We start from the raw sequence: 16,106 nt of genomic DNA, 5'->3' as shown, positions 1-16,106 counted from the left end.
TTCTGATCCTCTCTTGTATTTCCTTCTTTACTCAACGAAACTGTTCAGTGCTATCCTTCATCTTCGATGTCTCGTCCGCATTTTCTCATATAACAAATACAAGATATTTATATTTTGGTGACTCATTTTCAGCTGAAAATTAAATATCAAAGAGATTCTGCCAATATTTTGACAACCTTTAAATGGCTTACCACATCTTTTAGCTAAAAACAAGAAGGAAAAGTAGGATCATCAACAGTTTTATTCCACCAGTTTAAGGAATTAATAAACAGTGAAATTTTACGAATTGAGATCATTTAATGAACAAATATAATTGTTTTCCAAAAAATACGGCATTTATAGTACGTTTTCTGTTACAGTTACTTGTACGACAAGATCCATTATATCCGTGAAACTAACGTTTCTTGATATAATTTTGTAAACGCTGCAATATCTGCATTTCTTTATTACACAAACAATACTTTTTTTTATTCGACTTAAATTAATATTTTAGATAAATACAACAACGTTAAATATTGTCTCTGAACACTGATTCTGTACAAGAAATCAATAATCTATAATATGGTGCAAGTGCTTCTGGACGATTCCATTTCGTCGTCCATCTCCAAAGAATCTTCATCATCTGTGTACACATCCGCAGGTAGTGACTGATGGGGAAGTGGCCAATGGAAATCACTGTGAGATGAGGTTGGGAAACGTCCAGGGTACGGTGACGACTGCGGTATTATTCCTTGCCTCCACACATCGACAGACTGAACATAGTAAGAATGGTTTCGGCTTCCATCACTATGAAAATGTCCGCGTCCACATGGAAAGTTGAAGTGCATATGTCCATGCGAGTTACCACCGTACATTTGGAATCGTCGCTTCCTTTGAGATGCATTATGTAACCTTCTTGCTTCCGGTTCCCAGGGATCAGGGTCTGGTAGTGAATAATCCTAAACGAAAAAGTCAAGTAGATAAACTTCTTGGCGTTAAAACACATCAAACTTATGTATATTAACTGTAATCAACAGTTAGACATAGACACTGATGTAGTCAACTCAAAATAACCGAATTTCGATATGTAGAGTATATTTGACCAAGCAACACAAATATATATTAGAGAAAAGGAATCCCGAAAGGGGTTACAAAAATTACTTAGAAAATAATTAAACCATAATTACAAATATTCAAAAAATACACTTAAAAGTAATTCTTTAAAAATTTACCCCAAAAGCAATCGAATTCTCATTCTATTAAATCAAGTAACAATTACACTTTAAGTTCTTTCGCTAAACTCTTCATCATATAGAGAAGGAAAGAATTAAGGACATTCAAATAAAGAAAGAAATAACAAAGAAAATGCTATGAAGCGTTTAAGTGGGCGCCATGTGTTGGAATTTGGGGTCACCTAACAGTGTTACTAGGCTGAAAATAAGTAAAGTTTAGTAGAGGAAGATAAACTAATACAACGGGTGGGTCGGTAACAGTGCAAGAGAGTAAAGGAATAATAAATCAAGACGAAAAACGTATAATACAAGGACAGACTTGAAAAATAAGAATTAATGAAAAAATTAAATAATAATTGAAAATATAATGATATAAATGACAAATGCTGTAGAATGAAAAATATGTGAGAGAGAAAATTGTAAATAATAATACAATATGCAAAGATAAAGAGAAGATGGTGATTTGATAATTTCTCGGAATGACCACAAATGGCAGCATTAGTTCCAAACTGAATACGTTATTACTGTAGGCTATTTTTCGTTATAAGAACTTTGATTTTTGTCTGTATCAGCTGATATCACCTGAATTTCTAGGTAATTATGCAATTGCAGTGATTTTTTTTTTTTTTTTTTAATTATTCTTTTATGACAAACTTTGAACCCGAGAGGTCAATATTTGGTGAAGGACGCTATTAAAGCAATAGAAAGACATATGAAAAGTAATCTGAGAGACTTGTCTCCATCATTCTGAACTGCTGCCAAGTAAACATCTGGGTTTAAAAGCAGTTATAAAACCCTGGAACATGACCTGCGAAAAGAACGAGCAAAATTTGACACTATTCCAAATATTCTTGAAACAGTAATAAGTGAACTTCAGAATTATACGTTAGCGGTGAGTGACGCTGCAGAAGTTCTAGGCATTTCATGTGAATGAATATTTCATATTTTGACCGAACAATTATTGCTGTTTGTTGAGGTTTAACGTCCCTTTTCAGCAACGAGACTGTATGGGACGAGGTCCTACGGTTTAAGGTGGAATCCGAACACATGCGTACAATACTCTCCCACCGGAAATCGAATTCGGGACTATGTGCAGCAAAAGTGCACGCGCTAGCTACAAGGCAAGCGGAAAGGGACAAAGAATTCTTTATTAAGAAACTCTCTGCAGGATGGGTGCCGTGCTATCTTTTGCTTCACCAAAAATGAATTAGGAATGAAAATCTTCAAGGACAACTCCGTCTCCTAGAAAAAAAGTCAGTAATTTTATGCGTTTATTCATAACCATCGATGAAACATGAGCACGCTATATAGTTTTCAAAGAAGACCACATATATGAAGTCAGCTAGAAAGATCACAGGATTTTTTTTTTTTTTTTTTTTGGTGGAAAAATATCCTTGCCATTCTCCATCTTCTATTTGGTAAAACCATCTGAACATTATGCGAAACTTTTAGATCAACTACAGCAAAAATAACGGAAAAAGGGTGGTTGTCGAAGAAGAGACTCATCTTACATAACGACAATTCTCACTCCCACACGGATGTTGCAAAGATCACAATCTATGAATTGAAATATGGTTTGCTGTCATATCTCTCTTATTCACCATACATGACTCCATCTGACTGCCACCTATTCCCGAAACAAGAAATACCTCGGCGGAATTCGACTTTCTTCAGACGAAGAGCTTAAGCGTCAGTGGAGTATTTTTTTTAGACCTAGAGGAATCTCCGCGATGTCATAAAGGCTTTAAAACACCGATGAACCAAGCGTATTGGTCTTAGGGAAGACTATGATGAAAAATAAACAGTTTTCAAGCTGTAAATCAATATTTTGTACGTCTTTCCGAGAACTTTTCACAAGACCCTCGTAACAATAAATTTGTATTCAAGTAAAACGAATTAATGTTTGCCTTCCTACACCTATGTACACTCATGTCCAAAATGATTGTCTTCTTGTAAGAATATAATTTGATAATGATTTTGGAGGGTACTTTTAATACTGTAACTATGTGTATAATCGGGAAATGTATATTTGTGGTAAATTTCATAGGGAAGGAATTATAAATATGAAAATTAGAATGAGTAAAACAAAATATTGCTAAAGGACAAGAAAGTTTTATTTTCGTTTTATTGTTTTTATTTACTGCTCTTTTGACATGAAATTTACCACATACATGTCTTTGCCGATTATACACATACTAACATTATAAGAAATATCGGGCGAATTCGTTATCAAATTATATTCCTACAACATATCTATAGACACGCGACAATAATTTTAGACATGAGAGTGTACATATATTAAAAGGGTCGTTCACACGAAATGGAATTGATCAGAATATGAAGTAAAAGATGCACTTCACAGACTCTGTCAAAGAATCAATGATTGAGTTTAAACTTTTAAAAAAATAATAATAATTTTGAAAATTCTTAATGAATACAGTCTTATATGAATTCACAAAAGAATTTAAAAATACAAACCTTATTTCTAAGCTTCTGAAGCAGTGCTTCCATTGCTGGACTCCCTTTGGTATCTCTAAAATCAAGGGGTTCTTTTGCATCCTTAAAATATATAATAACAATATATGTATATGTAAATAAAATAAATATGTATTACATAAAGACATGTGATATTACTAAAGGCTAAAAATTCTAGCTTTATCTGTCAACTAGTAAATTTTCATCAGTGTGGTATGATGACGAAAAGAGAATACTTAACGACATACCTAATCCTCTAATAGTTGACAGAAAGGTATTAAATACATACCTATTAGAAAAACACATCTCATCCATTAGACCACACACGCCACCACAATTACCTGAATAACTCTTTCAGGTAGTGAGAAAAAATATGGAAAGGTCAAGAGAGAGCTCATTCGATTCGATAAATATGTTGGTGATTATCGAAGCTCTTCAAACTATCGGTATTGCAGATATAAAAGAGGTAAGAATGGAGAAGGGAGGAACTTCGGCCGTTCTATTTCTGACCCTGAAGCTAGACAAAGAAGGTGTACTGTCCAATTTTTCCCCTGTAACTAGTATTAATAATAATATTATAAATGTCTCATTATAAAACAAAGATATTTTGCAATTCAAACCGAAAGGTTTAGAGCACGGTGGCTCAGTGGTACAGTGCTTACCTCTAGTGCGTTGGGTCCCTGGTTCGATCTCCGTCCAAGTAAGGTTTACAACATCGTGTCCGCGGGTTTTCTCGTGGCACTCCCGTTTCCTCCCACATTCTCATTCCACCCAATTCTTTCATCATCATCATTCACTTGCCCTAATCGTCGTCTCCGTTAACCTAACGGGCGTAACCGTGGGACGTAAACTGAAAGATTGATTTAATTTCCTTAAAGAAAGATTTAGAGTGCTTTAGCGGATTACTTACTTTTCATAACCAGAAATACTGTATAGCAGCCACGTAGATTTCTTTTGCCAGTCTTTTTACAACCAGACTTAAATACGTGTTTCGATTTCTGAAGTTAGAGAATAAAAGGATAAATATAAAGAGGAAACATCTGAGCCAACTTGTTTCGCTGATATCATTGTTCTGTTTGCAAACATCATTAAAGCAGCAAAATATAGCAGTACAACTTAGTTTCAATAGGAACGAAATCGAGTAGAATTATGATGTGGAAAACACGAAAATGATATTGGACAACTTTGCAAGGGTATCAAGGATAACATGAAATTAGAGGAAGTAAATACCCACGTCTACCTGAGCTAAAGACTTACAGACGGTTGCACTACAGAACAGACAGAATAAGGTAAGTTGGATGGCATTCAGAGGAACAACTCCATATTAAAAAGTACCTGAAGACGTTCAGAATATACAAGATACACAACCAAAGTATGGAGATGTCTGGCAGGAATAACATGCAAAGATAGGGAAAGAACTACATAAATCAGGAACTATATGGCATTGCAAGGTAGAACCACCAAGTCGAAAATGTTTATTTTTTTGTTCCCCTCTAACAGTGTTGTCCTAACAGTGTTGTCGGACCTCATAACAACTCTTGCAAACGAAACGACACATTTCTTGTCACATTTCTTGTGAAAAGCTTGATTTACACTTGTGAACGCACAGAATTATTGATAGTAAAACTGATCTTGAACGAACCATGCCCTCTCATCTTGGGACGTCGTACCATAGGAATCAGCTGTGCTTGATAGAATAAACTTCACAGAAGTGTATCCAGTTTTCGCATTAGAAGAATATCAAATTACATTAGTTATACAGTAATTTTCTGGTTTATGAAATGAAGTATTTCAGTTTAATGTCCCATGATTATGCCCTTTTAAGCTAAGGGAGATGATGATTATGCCCTTTTAAGCTAACGGGGATGATGATTATGCCCTTTTAAGCTAAGGGAGATGATGATTATGTCCTTTTAAGCTAACGGGAATGATGATTATGCCCTTTTAAGCTAAGGGAGATGATGATTATGCCCTTTTAAACTAAGAGAGACGATGATTATGCCCATTTAAGCTAAGAGAGACGATGATTATGCCCATTTAAGCTAAGGGAGATGATGATTATGTCCTTTTAAGCTAACGGGGATGATGATTATGCCCTTTTAAGCTAAGGGAGATGATGATTATGCCCTTTTAAACTAAGAGAGACGATGATTATGCCCATTTAAGCTAAGGGAGATGATTATGTCCTTTTAAGCTAACGGGGATTATGATTATGCCCTTTTAAGCTAAGGGAGACAATGATTATGCCCTTTTAAGGTAAGGGAGACGATGATTAAGGCAAGTGAATGATGATGGAAAAAATGAGAAAATGGGAGGAAACGGGAGTACTCCGAGGAAGTCTACGGACCCGATGTTGTCCTCCACAAACTTATTTGGTCGGGAATCGAACCAACGACTCCAAGTACCAGAGGTAAGCGCTCTACTACTGAGCCACCGTGCCTCCCCCCCCCCATTCTCTGTTTTAATTTCGAGCAGGGCGAAGATCATGTCTTCTTATTACAGTATATCATTTCCACTTTACTGACACCACTTGTGCTTTTAGATCTAATTTAGAAACAGACTTAAAAAAAAAAAGTTCCCTCGTGGCTATATTGTTAGCACACTAACCTTTGGCGCGGTAGATCCAAATGCGGTTGCCGGTGGAAGTTCACATGGTTCTTAAACCTATTTTAAGCTGAACACAAACAAAAAGTACATTGTGATGAAGTGGGTTGGATATATTGAAAGAAGAAATGACAAAAGAAGTACAAAAGAAATCTCTTGACTAAATACCAAGGGACAAAAAGTGACCTACGAAATTATCATACATGATGGAGTGATAAAATCACGAAACCATGCATAGTAACGTGAAAAAGAATTGCCCAAGATGATTGGGGAGAAAAGTTGAACAGACCATTCAGCAATGTATTGAAATTAACTACGATTAGTAAATGTTGTCAACAAATGCTTGTCTGCGTGCCATCAACAATCACATGACACGGTTGCTAGCTCATGCTTCAAGTGAAATATTGGGAAGGAGCACAAAGACGAAAAAAGAACGGAAATTGAAGAATATTGACTTAAATTCGACTAACCTAAACAATATTTTTTCTTTAAAAAACTAATAACGGGGGCGATTATTCATGGTGTTGGTGATGCACAAGATATTCGTTGCATGAGAGCGCTCGTGCGATAAATGCCTCTTACTTTATCGTATTTAAATGTAGCTAACTTATTTATCATTATGTGGTATACCATTTTTGGAAGGGTTTTATTCTAAGGATTTGATTTTAGAGATTTGCTTCTTTAGCTTTCATCAATGTTATTAGCTTTTTTTCTCTTATTATTTTCTACTGGTTTAACTGTTTGCTACCCAATTCCTCTCAGATTTTACCTAACTGGTAGCGGGTTTGGTGGGTCTATCAGTCTGAGTACATCACACTTTCCTTTTATGTCAATATCTTGTAATGTTTTTCATATTAACTGGCTCTGTTTTTTATCGACTTAAATTTGGTTAGACTATCCGCTGGATAAAATAATGCTTTTTATTTAAAACCTAATAACGTGTGACTATTTTGCCAACTCTCATGCAACTCTCATGCAACGAATATCTTGCGTATCACCAACACCATGAATAATCGCCCTCGCAAAGTAATGCCTCAACTAAAGCGTGTGTGAGTAAATGACATGAAAAAAGGAATCCTATTAATAAAATTATCATTATAAGACCAAGTAGACTTAATGTAGATAATACCCACCATGAATATAGTCAAACCGGCTAATAGCAATAGTAAATCCCCACCATAAACATTTAATAAAACATCATTAAATCGAATTAATAAATAAACTCCGGCAGTTACAAAAGTAGAAGAATGAACTAACGCAGATACGGGACTTGAGGCAGCCATTGCCGCAGGTAGCCAAACAGAAAAGGAAATTTGAGCTCTCTTCGTCCTAGCAGCTAAAATGCTTATGAATATATGAATGGCATGAATTATTATTTCATTATTTCTTAAAACCGTATGAAAGTAAAAAACATAATTTCAACCATCATAATTTAATATTCACGCAACAGCTAACAGAATGGCAGCAATTTCTCACATTGTAACTCAAGAAAGTAGTAAAAAGGAAGCTCTCGGTGTACTAGTTTATGCAATCGGATATTATATTAATTTAAATTTATGCAATATTAGCAATCGTATTCTTAGGATTCATTGTATGAGCTCACCACATATTCACTGTAGGCACAGATGTACACTAATGAAGTAATCTGATATATTCAGATCACCGGTGAAGTCCTTGCTCTACTCAAGTCAGTGAGTATGTCCTGGTCCACTCAGAACCTTGAGAAATTTCAGAATGCATTCCATAAATGAATCATTAATGATATACAAAAAGTAAAGAAATGCACGACTGGATCAAGATTTGAACCTGTGTTTCCAGTCTGTCATGGCGATACGTTGATTACTACCTTACCCAGTCCGCTCGTTTTTCAGTCACTCAGACTGTATCGACTTCAAGAGTGATAAAATTTATGACTGTTTAGGGTGAATAGTGGTTAAAGCATCGACACATAAACTGGTGGCTCGGGTTCGAATTTTGAACCAGTCGTACATTTTTCACTTTTTGTATATCATTGAATTCACACCTATAATGGAATTGGTGCGATATAAAATAATATATTTTATCATACATTACGTGAATATTTCTAATTTATATTATGTTACTTTGTTTTATAATGCACAATTTATTTATTTATTTATTGTGTTTCTGCATTGTATATCACCTTGTACCCAATTGTATCTATATACTGTTTATCTTCGATAATTCTGAAATAAAACTGCTACTTGTTCTATCAAATTGACGTTCAGGTTATGTGTAGCAGAACAAAACAACTACGGTTTACAAAATATTTAGAAAAAATATCATATTGATTGAACTACTATATACTGATACTCATTTACCTTGTCCAAAGTATGCTCAGAGCACCCAGCACTTAAAAGAATGTTGCAAATTTTCCTCCCATCTGCCAATCCATAGGCATAATGCAAAGCAGTTCTTCGATATTGGTCCCGAATATCGTCTATAATAAGCCGTTTGTGACTGCTTATTTTCCCATCGGTCTGACATGACTGAACGATCAACTCAACTATTTCAGGCCTATTATGAAGCACAGCTCGGTGTAAAATCGGCATTCCACTACCCTGCAGAGAAAAACAAATAGCAAATATGAATCAGATGTCAAAGTAACAAAAATTGTACAGTCGTCAGCGAAAATCGATACCTTCTATGCAATTCTTTTCCTCGAAAACTTCAGAACCTTTTTAGTTTATCGTCCCATAGGCTGACTTGAACAACAACACTTTAACGTTAAAAAAATAAATAAATAAATAAATAATAAAAAAATAGCGTTTCAGAAGAAAAAAGTAACTCAAATCTCATCACCTATTTTGAACTTATTGGACACAAAATTGCATAAAAGGTATAGATATTTCTTGACGATTTACATCCACCTCTTTAAGAAGCTAACTCTTGTCTCTGAGTAGAATTGCAAAGGAACATATTCTTCGCTTCCTTAGAACTTGGTTTACAAGATCCTATCGTAATATGCTATTACCTGACCAGGATATTAGTGCGGTTTTTGGCGGAGACGCTGCTGTTGTGTTTACATCAGTTTCATGACAAGCGCGGTGGGACAAGGGGAGCAGACAGTGTCACTCTGCACGGTATCCAACTGTTTTTAAAACTCACACTCCTAATCTGTTTTCGCTTAATAAAGAACGCCATAAGTTATATAGTTGTTATTGAATGCAGGAATGGTTCCCCATTTCTGCAGTAATGCAGATGTATTGTGAAAATTAGAATGTATGAAAATCAGCAGTTTAAGAACATAGCACAATTAACAATTCAGTGAGTTTCTACCGTGTATTAAGCAGCTTATGTAAAAAATTGATTATGTTTTATTTGATTTCATTATAAAACAGAAGCAACCTGTAAAACGCAGGAATTACAATGTCAATGACAAGAAGATTAATGTAGGATTGATAGCTTAGCGACTTGTACAATGCTTTGTAACTGAAAGTTGAAATCAAGTTAAATCAAGTTAGGGTTAGGGCTCACGATGCTTGTGTTTATCTTAAGTGTATGTTTATCGGTTGACAAATAAATTATTTTCTCAAGTTTCGGCCAGAGAAGAATTCCAATATGTTTCCACTCGAGAATTATGGAGTCCTCTCCGTTGGTCTATTGGCTAGCGCATGTGCCTTTGCTGTACGTGGTTCTGGGTTCGATTCCCAGTGACAGCACAAGAATTAATTTTACAATCCTTCACTTTCACTACTCGTATTATCGAAATCCAGCCCTTCGGTAAATTTGTAATAGAAGTACAGGGTCTTCCAAAAGTCCTGCAAAAAAGTAAAAAGCTGTAACTTTGAAAGTACTATTTACAATTTTGTATTTTGTTTGTAATGTTTAGTGGAAACGTTAAAATTTTTGTTGGGAACAATGAGCGGATGTAAACGTTGACGTCATAACCGCAAATCACGTGACAAAGACGGCGTCTACTCAAGAGAAAGCGCAGTGTGTGGCGTGGTTTTGTGAGTTAAAATCTAGTGTTTTGGTGAGAAGAAAATTCCGACAAAAATATCAGAAACAACCACCTGCAGGTTCACGTATCAAGAGATGGTACGATAAGTTCCTAGCTACCGGAAGTGTCTTTGGACTTGCCTCGTAGCGGAAGGCCAACAACCAGTGTTGATGTAATTCAGTCCGTGCAGGAAAGCGTGTTGCGAAGTCCAAAGAAATCGTTGAAACGCAGATCCTTGGAGCTGCGAGTGCCAATGACAACGCTACACAATATCGTTCGTAAGAAAATAAAGAGCCTTAAAAGTTAAAGCTTGTACAGGAATTGACGGAAGAAGACTGTGACATAAGAAGTGAGTTTTGTGAAATGATGCTTCCACGGTTGAACAGTGATCCAGGGCTTCTTTCAAAGTTACTGTTCTCAGATGAATCCACGTTTCATGTGTCTGGTAAGGTAAACCGACACAATTGTAGAATCTGGGAAATTGAGAATCCACACGAATTTGAGACACATGTTCGTGTTTCTCCAAAGTTAAATGTGTGGTGTGCCGTTTCAATGAAACACTGCATTGGACCTTTCTTCTTTGATGAAGACACGGTGAATGGCGCCAACTACCTCGATATGCTAACAAACTTTCTTGTTCCGGAGCTTCGGAAGTTAGGCATCATCAGAGGTCCACCTACAACAGGATGAAGCCCCTCCACATTTTTCCCGAGACGTTCGAGAATTCCTTGATAAGCATTTCCCAACAAATGGATCGGCCGAAGAGAAGTAATCAATTGGCCTGCGAGATCGCCAGATCTCACGCCTTGTGACTACTGGCTTTGGGAACATGTGAAGACAGAAGTTTACAAGCAAAAACCGAAAGATGTTCAGGACCTCCGGAAGAACATATGATGTGATTGGGAGTATTATGGATGAAGCACGACGAAATGCCATTCTTGGATTCCCGAAAAGACTTCAGCAATGTTTGGACGTAAATGGTGCTCAGCTGCAGGTTTGGCGTTGAAAAAATGCTTGGAAACAAAATTTCAGACTTTCTTACAAGTCCACTAAAAGTTTTGTACAAATACAATAAATGGTTACAAAGTTACAGCTTTTTACTTTTTTGCAGGACTTTTTGAAGACCCTGTATTGATAAAACATCGGTGTGTGGGTAGCGTATCATTGCTTCAGCACATAATAAATTCACAACTTTTATTTATGAGGACAGGAATTCCCCTTTAACTTCTGAATTTCTCTCAGATTCTAGCTCTCAGGTGACAAAGAATTAATTCTACTAACTTCTTTCACACGCAACATAATTTTGAAACTTGGGAGTCTAGTGTTATCTTTGTGTCCGTAATACATAAACATTTGTCGATTGATTTCAGAGGACTGAGTGTAGTCTGTAAGCACAAGTTGCCTATAAGTCAAACATATCAGAGGTACGGTCTTGTTTAATAAAATCCAGCCCTCCCCTCCCTTATCTGAAAAGCCCTGTATTGTTATGAAATTCAAAGACAAAGGCAATTGTCTTTAACCAATTATATTTTTATTTCAAATCTAAGCATTAAAATGTGCTACGTGTGGTTTCGAGAGGTTGGGTGGCTTTATTTATTTATTTATTATTATTATTATTATTATTATTATTATTATTATTATTATTATTATTATTATTATTATTATTATTATTATTGTTGTTGTTGTTGTTAGTACTGAACTTAGGTACCTAATATTGCTACTCATTTTATTCGTGAATTGATGTAAGAAACGGCCGCGTGATTCCCAGCCAATTATTTTATCACCAGTATCTTTGAGCAATGAGATAACAGTGGAAAACAAACTTCGTTCTTCTCAAACTCAATCCTTTGAAAAACTTATGCAAATCGTTTTGTTATTCAAATATATATTCACTCTAATCAGTTTCAGAAGTAGCATTAATCTTAAAATAACGTAATGGCTATAAGAGTTACCCTGAAAATGTGTTTTGTATGTTTTTTTTTTTTTTTAAATACGTAGGTCTAATTCATTTTTTTCTGAATTTCACTGGTTATAAGGAACCTTCAATTGTCAGGTATCCCACTGCAAACTTTAATCGCTCCCCTCCCGCCCCCATGGAGCCGCGGTGGCTCAGTGGTAGAGCGTTCACCTCTGGTGCCTTGGGTTTCGGGTTCAAAACCTGCTCCCGCCAAGTGAACTTTGCGGTACACAAACACCATGTGCGTGGGTTTCCTCGGGGTCCTCCTGTTTCCTCTCATTTTCTTCATTCCACCATTTCATTCATTTCTCATCATCACCGTCTCCTTTAGCCTAGCCAGCATATCCGTGGGACGTAAAACTAAAGATTTCATTTCATTTTTCCTTCCGCCCCAAATGCAACATTGGGTATATTTCATTTAAATAAAGTTTTCAAAATGTAGCAGAAATACTGGAATTTATTTATTACCAAATCACGCTAAATAATGACAGGTTAGACATTAGAGAACGTTATCGTTATCTCCTATATCAATCAGAGGCGGATCCAAGACTCCATCGGAGGAGGCTAGGAGTGTGGCGGTGAAAGATTATCAGTTTCTCTCTCACCGGACTTCGCAGCACATTCGAATATGACCTCAATGCAAAAGCATTTTGTCACTCAAGACTACTTAGACAATCGATCGGGGTTCACATGGTCTGACTTGGTCGCAATTTCGATGACATCTTATCTCAAAACTACACTGTAGAACTTGCTTAAATAATGAAGGCGCAGTTGCCAAATGTATAACTTTGATTCACAAAGATGAATTTCGAGGTTTTGTTAATAGGAAGAATAGAAATTCCTACATTCGAGTGCTACAAAGTTCTTAGTTTCTTTGTACAACACTGAGGTTAGTTTATTCGCAAGTTATTGCCAAATTAATATGGAGGGTTTATATTCTTTTTTTTTTTTTTTTTTTCCACGTCATTTAAAATGTTCTGGAAATAACTTCCATAACTTTTGAGACTGTGTTTGTCTTAACTTGAAGGTATGCGAGAAGTGGTTTATTCTGAACAGGACAGAAAGAACTGCGATAGATTGATTACAAGTAACCCAGTTAGAAACACTGCTGCTTGCATTTTAGTTACAAAACCGGCTGCCCGCACTCGTTTGCTGGTCAGGTAATACTACGGGTAAGAGTAGAGCTCTTGAAAGGGAGGCGATCATTCAATTTTGAAAATGATTTATTTAGAGTTATATTTTATTAATTTATACTAATAAATAAATTAGTATAAATAATGTCAGATAATTTGAATATGCACGGAAGAGCAAAGCTGACCCAAAGTAACATAACTAAAGAGAAACCCAAAACAAAAAACGTCTAGGCAGTGAACAAAGTGAAAAATTGCAGAAGTAATATGTTTTACTAAAATTCTGCCTAGAAACTGGTGTATTCGAATAGAGGATTTCTGGGTTTTAATCCCCCTCCCCCCTTGAATAATATATGACAAAAAAAAAAAAAAAAACATTTAACATATTAAGATAATATACGAAAATCCTAAAACGATATGAACTTGGGAGTTTGAACCTCTACTTCACTCATAAATGAAAAAAAATGAAATGAAATCTTTCAATTTTACGTCCCACGGTTATGCCGGTTAGGCTAAAGGAGACGGTGATAATAAGAGATGAGTGAAATGGTGGAATGAAGAAAGTGGGAGGAAACGGGAGAACCCCGAGGAAACCCACGAGCACGGTGTTTGTCCACCACAAAGTCCACACGGCGCGAGCTGGGATCCAACCAGGGACCCCAAGCACCGAAGGTGAACGCTCTACCACTGAGCCACCGCACCCCTCACTCATAAATGAAATTCTATAGATACAGAGCAGATATGCGATACAGCCTCACTTCGATGTCTATATATGTGGACTTTCCAAAGTCAAAGCTGCTTTATGATAGCAATGTGTGGCATAATATACTCTCCAAACATAGTGCTATACATATGAATGCCAGTGTCCGTGGGTTTTCTCGTGGTACTTCCGTTTCCTCCCACATTCTCATTCCATCAATCCTTCCATCACCCTTCACTTGCCTTAATCATCGTCTCCATTGGCCTAACGGGCATAATCGTGGGACGTTAAACTGAAAGATTTCATTTTATTTCACATACGAATGTCAGACTCAGCACGCAAATGGCAAAGTAATAGTAATAATGATTAAAATAGAATAAAAAGACATTTTTAAAAAAACATGCTTTCCTTATAAGATGAAAGAAAATCATACTACAAAGTAAAAAATAATATAAATAGTTATAAAAAGTAAAAGAATAGTTCTGTTGTCAAAATCTATTTATGGGTAACTAAAGGAAAAGCATGGGAAGCGCTCTCATATACAATAAGTTTATAAATTCTCCAAATCTGACGTAATAATAATAGATTATTATTATTATTATTATTATTATTATTATACCTGATACCAATAAAAATTTTAAATCTTAGCACTTTGTTATATAACGTAGTATCATATTATTGACCTTATTTAAGTTTTTGTATATAAAATAGTTCATAGATACGTATCTTACTACACTACATAATACTATTATAATATACTGTAACATTCTTTTTTATTATTCTAACAAGTGATTTTCTTGACAAGAGAGTTTTTCTTTTTCTTACTTTTTACTACGATTTGTATTACTTTTTTTTTACTTTTTAGTACAATTTGTTTTATTTTTTAAGAATAGCATGTTTCTAAAAATGTATTTTTTATTTTATTTTATTCTCTACTTTTTGATCATAATTAAATACTTTTCTAGTTCGCTATAATCCACTACAATCAATCGCTTTATGGAATCGAAATCGTGAATGCTAGAAATACTGTATCAATGGGTGGAAGAACTTTGAATAAGTAACTTTGCATTGAAACATCAGTATTTGTAATCGATTACCTTACAAAGTCAAATACGGGGGGCGCGGTGGCCCAGTGGTAGGGCGTTCACCCCTGGTGCTTGGGGTCCCGGGTTCGATCCCAGCCCCCGCCAAGTGAACTTTGTGGTGGACAAACACCGTGCTCGTGGGTTTTCTCGGGGTTCTCCCGTTTCCTCCCACTTTCTTCATTCCACCATTTCACTCACCTCTCAACATCACCGTCTCCTTTAGCCTAACCGGCATAACCTTGGGACGTAAAACTTAAAGATTTCATTTCATTTCATTTTACAAAGTCAAATACGAACTTTATAAACAGAATAATAATAATCTAAAAACCTAAAATATACATGCAAAAGTTTATAAGTAAAATAATACCTTTATTTGCCCTTCTAGTATCATTTGGGGCATCAAATGGCTACCCGCTTCGAAACAACTGTATTGAAGATATTTCTCAACATCACCCTCTTCGGCTGCTTTTGTTAACTGGCTAATCTGTTGCTGCATAATAAAAAATAAATACATGTGAAATTCTGATGTTAAACAAATTTTAAATAGCAGGAACGGATACATCTCATTAACGTTAAGTTAGTCGGAAACATTTTCTGAGAATAAGTTGTTGATCCCTTTCCTGCATTTGCTCAAGCACAAAAGAGAAAAAGCTAAATCCTCAACAATTTTTATTTCTAGTACGTTTCAGACCTTTATTGGGACCTTTTTTTTTTTTTAATTATGCTGGAAACCATTTACCAGAATCCACACTGAACTTTTTTTTCCAGGCACTTGAAAAATGAGCTCCAATAAAAGTTAGAAACGTACAAAAAAAAAAAAAAAAAAAAAAAAAAAAAAAAAAAAATTATTGAGGATTTAAGTAGTTCTTTTTAACTAAACATAAACTATCTATCAAAAGTTTTCGAACACTCCGGATTTTTGTGGCAATCTACTCTGAACCTATTATTTTGGCACGAGAACTCTGTTACCGTGTGTCAGTGGT

General features: G+C 35.6%; 1 protein-coding gene across 1 annotated transcript in view; it reads right to left on the bottom strand.

Moving 5' to 3' along the window:
• Nucleotides 1–262: 262 nt before the first annotated feature.
• The window catches only part of LOC145684294 (uncharacterized), a 60,831-nt gene continuing 44,987 nt past the window's right edge, over nucleotides 263–16,106 (bottom strand). The window contains exons 6-9 of the mRNA XM_081756462.1: nucleotides 15,491–15,613; nucleotides 8,630–8,869; nucleotides 3,690–3,770; nucleotides 263–938 (exon numbers count right to left, since the gene is read on the bottom strand). Of these exons, the coding sequence (XP_081612588.1) occupies nucleotides 555–938; nucleotides 3,690–3,770; nucleotides 8,630–8,869; nucleotides 15,491–15,613 (828 nt within the window). The 3' untranslated portion in view covers nucleotides 263–554. The remainder of the gene's footprint in view (nucleotides 939–3,689; nucleotides 3,771–8,629; nucleotides 8,870–15,490; nucleotides 15,614–16,106) is intronic.

The sequence above is a fragment of the Thermobia domestica genome, chromosome 1 (genome assembly GCF_964235325.1).
Source record: "Thermobia domestica chromosome 1, izTheDome1.hap1.1, whole genome shotgun sequence".
Taxonomy (NCBI): domain Eukaryota; kingdom Metazoa; phylum Arthropoda; class Insecta; order Zygentoma; family Lepismatidae; genus Thermobia; species Thermobia domestica.
The sequence above is the reverse complement of the archived record's forward strand: the minus strand, read 5'-3'. Positions and strand labels throughout refer to the sequence as shown.